This window comes from Marmota marmota, unplaced genomic scaffold (genome assembly GCF_001458135.2).
Source record: "Marmota marmota marmota unplaced genomic scaffold, marMar, whole genome shotgun sequence".
NCBI classification, from domain to species: domain Eukaryota; kingdom Metazoa; phylum Chordata; class Mammalia; order Rodentia; family Sciuridae; genus Marmota; species Marmota marmota.
This window is the reverse complement of record NW_025999990.1, coordinates 46,572,716-46,581,697: the sequence shown is the minus strand read 5'-3', so window position 1 is coordinate 46,581,697 and position 8,982 is coordinate 46,572,716. Positions and strand designations below refer to the sequence as shown.

The 8,982-nt window shown below is 38.4% G+C and overlaps 1 protein-coding gene across 17 annotated transcripts in view; it reads left to right on the top strand.

Moving 5' to 3' along the window:
* Positions 1-8,982, top strand: part of Dlgap1 (DLG associated protein 1) — a 784,970-nt gene that overhangs the window by 717,398 nt on the left and 58,590 nt on the right. For all 17 annotated transcript variants that reach the window (XM_048806496.1, XM_015482533.2, XM_048806497.1 and 14 more), the window contains one exon: positions 4,045-4,136. In XM_048806496.1, the coding sequence (XP_048662453.1) occupies positions 4,045-4,136 (92 nt within the window). The remainder of the gene's footprint in view (positions 1-4,044; positions 4,137-8,982) is intronic.

The window sequence follows — 8,982 nt, the reverse complement described above, 5'->3', positions numbered from 1 at the left end:
TTTTTTTTTTTTTGTATTTTATTTAGAGACAGGATCTTGCTGAGTTCCTCAGGGCCTCACTAAATTGTTAAGGCTGGCTTTGAACTCCTGATCCTTTTTGCCTCAGCCTCCCAAGCTGGAATCACAGGATGTGCCACCAAACCCAGCAAAATTTTTTTTCTTAAAATTACAAAACGAGCCGGCATGATGTCACACGCTTACAATCTCAGCGACTGGGGAGGCTGAGGCAGAAGGATTGTACATTCAAGGCCAGCCTTCTCAGCGGAGTGATCCTAAGCCACTTAGCAAGACGTTGTCTCAAAATAAAAAATAAAAAGGACTGGGGATGTGTCTTGGTGGTAAAACACCCCTGGGTTTAATCCCCTGTTACCAAAAAAAAAAAAAAAAGCAAAATGATTTATATGATAGAGTGTATACAGAACAAAATATGAAATCCCCCCCTTCTTCCCCACCCCAACTCCTGCTCTAGCTCCACTTCCCCCTAAAATGACCACTGGCAACAGTTGGTTACACTGCCTTCCCATCTTGAGAGTAGTTCAACTTCAGATGCGTTTTACATGCTCTTCTAGGGAGTCTGACTTCTCTACATCTAGATATGTGTGACATCTGTCATCCCTTAATTTATGTTGCAAAGCAAGAATAACTGAGCTTTAAACTTCATTGTTCACAGTATACAAAATGCAACTGCTTTCTCCTTCTTCAAATTAAAAAAGTAAAAGGACATCAGCCTATTTGGGAGGCACTCCTAAGATTTACTGTTTCATTTCCTTTACTGTTCGTCCACTTGTGCCAAGACATAATCTACGTCCTGTGTGAAGAAGAAGTACAATGGCAAATGATGAAACTTGTCTCTGACAAATTATCTTCCCTAGAACAACACAACCCAACTAAATGGATTGTTAGATGATGTTTAAAAAGTTCTTTGAAAATAAAAAGGTCACCTTCTCTCTGACTCCCAATTGACTTGAAACAATAAGGGAAATTGCAGGTGATAGTTGCATTTGGGCCTTGTACTTTTTTTTTTTCTTCTCTTTTTTGATGTCCTTGAAATCAGCATCTATGCGTATTTGGGAAGAGATGGTGAGGGGGGATGTAAGTCAAAACTAATGAACCTACCAAGTTCATTTCATTAGATCCAAGAAAGAATAAATATTGCAGTCATGTTTTCCAAACATTGTGCTTTAAAACTAGGAATTAACCAATCACAAAATCTAACTATTTGAAAATATTAAAACATCTAAATAACACTAGAGTTAAAGAGAAAATTCTAAATTATTGTGAACTAACTGACAAGTATCCTGTAAATCACTGTAGGGTTTAGACAGAGCTGTCATCTAAAAGTTCACAGCCCTGTGTTCTTTTGAAATTAAGGAAGAAATTAAGGAGAAAAAAGGAAGAAATATTATAAACTAACCATTCAATTCAAAAAAGCCAGAAAAAGAAAAGCAAATTAAAAGGAAGACATTACTAGTAGTGAAAGTAGAGATGAGTGCATTAAGAACAAAAAAAGCAATGGCAATAATGAAAACAGAACAGATAACATTAAACCAGGGCTGGGGATGTGGCTCAAGCAGTAGCGCGCTGGCCTGGCATGCGTGCGGCCCGGGTTCGATCCTCACCACCACATACAAAGATGTTGTGTCCGCTGAAAACTAAAAAATAAATATTAAAAAAAAAAAATTAAACCAAAGTCAGTTCTTTGAAAAGACCAAATAAATAGACAAGTCTGACTGAGAGAGAAGGAAAATGTCAATTAACAGTATTTGGAATGAGAAAAGAATATGACCTCCCGCAAAACTACAAAAGATTCTTGGTGCCAATTTAATGTTGGCAAATTTTAAGTCAAATTAAATAAACATACGTGTGAATTGATAATACTGATGCAAGAGAAAGTGTAAAATCTAGGGGAAGAAACCTCAGAATAAATTGCAAAAAAAAAAAAAAAGAAAAGATGTCTAATACTGTAAAGACTTGGATGATTTTACAGAAAAGGTTTTCCCAACGTTCAAGAAGTTAATAATTCCTATGGGTTTTGTTTTGGGATTTTTTTGTTTGTTTGTTTTTGAGGTACTAGGGATTGAATGCAGGGGGTGCTTTACCACTGAGAAACATCTCCAGCTCTTTTTATTTTTTGTTTTGGGACAGGGTCTCGCTAAGTTGCTGAGGCTGGCCTTGAACTTGCAATCCTTGTGTCTCAGCTTTCTGAGTAGCTGAAATTACAGGCGTGTGCCACTGTGCCCAGCTGTTTACATTTTTAAAAAGAAAAAGGAAAAAAAAAAGAAGAAGAAAGAAAAACTACAGGAAACTTAGCATGGAATATATCAAGATTGATTACAAAATTATAGTAGGAAGAGGAGAGGGAGGGGCAATAAGGCCAGTAGATCAATAGCCGTAAAGAGGTCTGAGTGTAGAAATTTCTATATATATGAGAATGTATGGGCAAATATAGATGAGTAAAGCATGGTATAAGATAAAAATATATTTAAAAGATGAATTAAGTAATAAATGAATTAAGTAATAAGATTAGCTGATGACCCAAGTGGGTCAGGGAATGTTAGATGTCTATGTACATCTTACAGGATATTTAAGAGCTTTGAGAACCTGGAAGTATAAAAACAAATACAGGCAAACTTTTAAAACTATGTTCAGAGTGAGGAAGTCCTTCCCAAACCATAAAAGCTAGATATAGATATATAATAAGATCAAGGACAAAGTTTAAAAGACAAAAGATCACCTGAGAAAAAAATATTTGCAGTGCATTTATCAGAAAAAGGATTTAGGTTCATAAAAGAGATCCTATAAACAAGAAATTCAAAAACACTAGGAAACTTATGTTTTCTTTATTTTAATTTGTGTGTGTGTGTGTGTGGTGCTGGGGATTGAACCCAGGGCCCTGTGCATATGAGGCAAGCACTCTACCAATTGAGCTATATTCCCAGCCCTACATTTTCTTATATATAGTGTAGAAAATGTAAGTTTCCCAATGTTTTTAAATTTATCTTATCACTATATATATATATATATATATATATATATATATATACACACACACACACACACACACACACACACACACATACACACACGAGATGGGAAGCCTTACANTATATACACACACACACACACACACACACACACACACACACATATATATGCACATATATACACATATACGCACGTAAATACAGGAATATATGTATATATGCCCTCACCCCCAGTATTTGAGATTGAACCCAGAGGTGCTCTACCAGTGACCCACATCTTCAGCCCTTCTTATTTTTTATTTTGAGACAGAGTCTCTCTTAAGTTGCTCAGGGCCTTGCTAAATTGCTGAGGCTGACCTTGAATTTGAGATTCTCTTGCTTCAACCTCTCAAATCACTGGGATTACAGGCGGGCACCATTGCAGCCTGCAATTTGCTAATTTAGAACTTCCAAGAACACATTTCCAAGTAACACTACCTTCTAGTGCAGTACACAGAAGTAATTAATCACAGTCACCCCTCTGTATCAATGGATCCAGGCAACCGCAGATCAAAACTGTCTTTTAGAAAAGCATCTGTATTGAACATGGACAGACGTTTTTCCCTTCATGATTCTCTTGAACAATACAGTACAATAACTATTTACATAGTACTAGGCATTATAAGTAACCTAGAGATGATTTTTAAATATGGGAGGATACACATAAGTTATGCAAATACCAATGTGATTTTATAGAGGAGATGAGCATTTGTGGATTTGGATGGGTATCTGTGGGGATCCTGGAACCACTCCCCTATGGATGCCATGGGACACTTGTACTTGGAAATTCATGGAGGAATCATAGACCTTTATCTGCCACCTTGGGAATGAATAAAATTGCTTTGTAAGATCAGCAGAGTCAAAGGTCATGCTAATACAGTAGCGATGGCTCTTATCAGGTACACAAATATTGAACAAAAAGGTTACGAATCACAAAATTTTCCAGTAATCCTGCAGATGTTTGTTTTTCAGACAAGGTGACTGAGTTGGAACAACTGAATTTGTTTGATGATTTCTGCAGGTGGATGATGCTGAAGAACCTGACAAAGCAGCAGAGAATAAAGCACCCAGCAAGTTCCAGTCCGTGGGCGTGCAAGTAGAAGAGGAGAAGTGGTGAGTCCATATGTGTTCATCTTTTCTTGTCTTGGTGTTGGCAACTAAGATGAAATTATTAGTCCCCATGATAAACCTATACAAGTCAATATTCTCCAAGGCTCCACTAGTTTGGAGGAGTACTAAGAATAAACTTAGGCCAATATTAGCTGATTCCCTCTTAACCTTCATTCTAGACACTTCTCCATCTAAATTTTCATCAGAATAGATGTTTAAGTGCATCATATTCACACACACACACACACAAAAATTGAGATTGGAATTGTACTTTTATCCGGTACAATACAATGCATATAGTATGTTGGATTTGCCAAATTTCTTTATGTATTTTTTCTTACTACTTAATGGTGTCTGGGGTTTATTATGTGCTCAATGAATGAAGAGAAGGAAAAAAAAAAAAGAATATTCCCTATCATTATCCTAAACCACCAGTTCCTTCAGATTGCTCTTTAAACTAAGGTTAAAGTCTTAGTACCTAAAGTGGGACGTTTAGGGTATCATAAGATCACAGAATTCAGGATCTGGAAGGGATTTCTGAAGCTAGCCCTTTCATTTCACAAATGAGATTTTGAAGGAGAGGTATGTGAGTTTCTCAGTTGAACTTTGAGGTTCTAAATGGCATTGCGCTCTATTTATAGTAGTACCCAGCTTCCAGCACTATGCTTTGCATATATTGTAAAGTCTGGCTGAATGAAGTAAAAGTGGAGTTATGGTAGAAGAAAGAGTATTGATTATGAATCAGAATTCATCTCAATTTTACATTAACTTCTGTGTGTTAATTAGAATCATTTGGGCCAGGTGTGGTTATGGATACCTGTAATCCCAGTGACCCTGGAGGCTGAGGCAAGAGGATCCCAAGTTCAAAGCCAGCCTCAGCAACTAAGTGAGGCCCTAGGCAACTTACTGAGACCCTGTCTCAAAATAAAAACTGAAAAGGACTGGAGATGTGGCTCAGTGGTAAAACACCACTGGGTTTAATCCCCAGTACCAAATAGTAGTAGTAGTAGTAGTAGTAGTAGTAGTAGTAGTAGTAATTATTATTATTTGGTTGTCATTCATTGATGCATCCATCAGATATCCATTCAATAAATATCAGTGGAATGATTCCTATATGCAAAGCCACATATGTAAACTAAAAAGAAGTCAGGCATCAGGCTATGGTGCAGTTTAGTGGTAGAGTGCAGATGTAGCTCTGGGTTCAATCTCCATCACACATACACACACAAAAGACATTTTTCCATTAATTCATAGAAGAGGTCCTATCTTTTTTATTTTATTTTTTCTGTGCTGGGATCAAACTCAGGGCCTTTCACATGCTAGGTAATTTCTTTGCTACTGAGCTATATAAACCCAGCCCAGTGTTCTTTTAGAATGCCTGATATTGATTGGGATTGTACTTTTATCTAAGAGGCGCGCGCGCACGCACATATGCGTGCACACACACACAGACACATACACACGATTATACAATGCTGGAAGCTCAGAAAATTGGTACAGCCCTTGTGGAAATTAATGGGACCCAAAACATTAGTGAATAGTTATACATTTATGCATACACATGACCCAATTAATCATACTGATGGGGCTGTCTCCAATGAAATCACTCAACGGGCAGGACACAATTGTGGAACATTATCACTGCAAAAGAAATACATTAATTATCAAGTATCAAACAACAATAGCAGGCTTTTAATTTTTAGCCCATCAACAAGCTAGACTATTATACAGCTTAACTGATACCATTAAATATCATTTATAAAAAAGGAAATCACCATGTTACAATGTTAAGTGAAAAGGTTCAATGCATAATATCCATTCACATGGACCAGGGTTGAAATGTAATATGTAAAAATGATAGTTTTCATTTCTTTTTTTTCCCCTTACTCTAAATATTCACTTATTGACTTTAAATCTGAATTTTAGTAAGCATTATTTTTATGCCAACCCTTCTAAGCATGTGTTCCTTTATTAGATATTTTATTTTTTGTGTATGTAGTGCTGGGGATGGAACCTGGGGCTTCAAGCATACTAAGCAAGGGTTCTACCCGTGAGCTGTACTGCAGCCCTGACAAGTGTGTGTGTGTGTGTGTGTGTGTGTGAAGTATGAATTTAGTAGACCTGAATGATCTCCTCCTGGTAAGAACCCCTGTTCTTCCAACTGCCTGCCAACATTCCAACCTGCTTGTTTTTCTCAATGGTATAGTGCTTAAGAGCTCAGATTCTTGACCCAGAACACCTATCCCCAAATCCTGGATGTACCCTTTCCTAGCTGAGTGCCCTTGAGCAAATGACTACATATTTTTCTGCATGGCTTCCTTTTATGTAAAGAGGGGATAACAGGCCATTTCTAGTCCAGCCTATCAGGAGCTCAGAATCACCATTCTATCCTAATAACAAGTAAAAAATCTGAACAAACTGAAAAATCAACAAGTCTTCTTGTATATGTGAGAGAAGGGAAGTCACAGAGCAAATCACCCCTGCCCCTCTCCTCCTCAAAAAAAAAAAAAAAGTTAGAGGCTGGAGAAACAGAGAAAATCACAACTTGCTGGAAAAGAAACCAACAGGCAGAAACCACTGCAGTAACCAGAGGAAATCTACACTGTAATTGAAGAATTACGATTCTGGGAGTTATAAATTCCAGGGAGTCCAGTCAAGGGGAGGCCCCCAGGGAGCCTACCTCCAGGAGCTCTACCAGTAGATACTGAGGGGAAAGTCCCTTGCTCTTCCAGCAAACAGGGAGGAAAAAGAACCATCCGGAATGCCCAGCACCCTGCTCTCCATAAGGCCTGCACCCCCCACAGACCATTTTACCAGTGCTTTTGCCTGCTGGGCTTTATCAGAGCCTAATAATCTACCTGGAGGAAGGGAGCTCTCAGCTCCAACTTTCCCCAGCTCCACACAGAGAAAGGGATAGTCCAACTCTAGTTCCCATTAGCCACCTTGTCCCTTGTAAAGGAAAAGAAAAGCTGAGTAACCAGTGCAGTCTGCAGTCCAGGGGACAGGGTTCCTTGCAAAATGAGACTCAGTCATAGTACTGTAGAAACCCACCCTCCCCACACCTCAGCCCTACAGTGCTAAAGCCCTACCTACCACGGTTTGTTTCACACAACACATCACGTTCACTTTTTTAGAAATTATAAGGTATACTACAAGGTTAAAAACTCCATTTGAAAACAACAACAACAACAACAACAACAAAAACACCATTTGAAGAAATAGAACAAGCATTAGAGCCACAGTCCGATACGGCAATAATGCTAGGATTACCAGACCAGAAATTTTTGTTCTCAAATTATGGTTAATGTGCTAGTGGCTCTAATGAAAGAAACAGAGAACATATAAAGTGGATGGATAATGTAAACAGAAAGATGGAAATTTTAAGGAAGTATCAAAAATCAATGCTAGAAGCTGGGTGTGGTGGCGCATATGCCGGAAATCCCAGTGGTTTGGGAGGCTGAGGCAGGAGGCTCTGGAGTTCAAAGCCAGCCTCAGCAACAGGGAGGTGCTAAGCAACTCAGTGAGGCCCTGTTTTTAAATGAAATACAGAATAGGGCTGGGGATGTGGCTCAGTGGTCAAGTGCCCCTGAGTTCAATCCCCAGAACCCCTCCCCTGCCAAAAAGTAAAAGCTAGAAGAATGTCAGCCAAGGGTTGTAGCTCAGAGGTAGAGCTCATGCTGAGACTTTGGGTTCAATTTCCAACAGCCCCACCCCCCAAAAAAAAAGGGCAGGGGAGAGAGAGAGAATATGTCTTTAAAGTGCTCCTTAGATGGACACTAATCTCTGAAGTTGAGGATAATAATAATCTCTGCATCTCTGAGCTTGAAGAGATAATAATATAAACTTCCCAAACTAAAAAAGCAAAGAGAAAAAGGCTGGAAAATAAATAAATAAATACCAGACCAGACTATTGGAGAACTGTGGGACAACTACAAAGGATGCAGCGTACAGGGGAGAGGACTACCAGAGGGAAGGAAAGGAACAGAAGCATACTTGAAACAATAATGATTGAGAATTAGTCAAAATGTCAGACATCAAACCAAGATCCAGGAAGAACATCAAGCAAGATAAATGCAAAACCAATCAAACAACAGTAACAAAAATCTGCACCAAGCCATGTCATAGCCAAACTTGAAAAAATCAAAGAACAGGAAAAATTATCTTTTAAGAAGTTAGAGACAAAGGACACCTTATCTATACCTTACCTATAGAGAAGCAAGGATAAGAACTACAATGGACCTCTCCTCAGTAACCACACAAGAATTGAATGAAAGGTTTAAAGTGTTGAGAGAAAAAACAAACAAACAAAACAAAACAAAACAAAACACCAACTTAGAAGTCAGTACTCTGTAAAATTCCTAACAAGCAAAGGGGAAGGACACGCCTGTGATCACAGGGACTTGGGAGGCTGAGGCAGGAGGATTGTGAGTCCAAAGCCAGCCTCAGCAATGGTGAGTCATTAAGCAACTCAGTGAGACCCTGTCTCTAAACAAAATACAACATAGGGCTGGGGATGTGGCTCAGTGGCTGAGTGCCCCTGATTTCAATCCCTGGTACCTGCCACCCCTAAAAAAAAAAAAAAAAAAGGTGGGGAGGGGGAAGTACAATACAGACTTTCTCAAACAAAAATTGAAGGAATTTTGTCACCAGTGGGCCTGCCTTGCAAGAAGTGCTGAGAAGTTATTCTGACATAAGGAAAATTATATAGGTCAGGAACTAAAATTTTTTCAAAATATATTTTTCTTATTCTTTATTAATCTAATAGATAAATTTGTTCAAAATAATAACTGACAAAGTATTCAAATGTGTGTGTGTGTGTATTATATAAATAAAATCCCTGGGTGGAGGA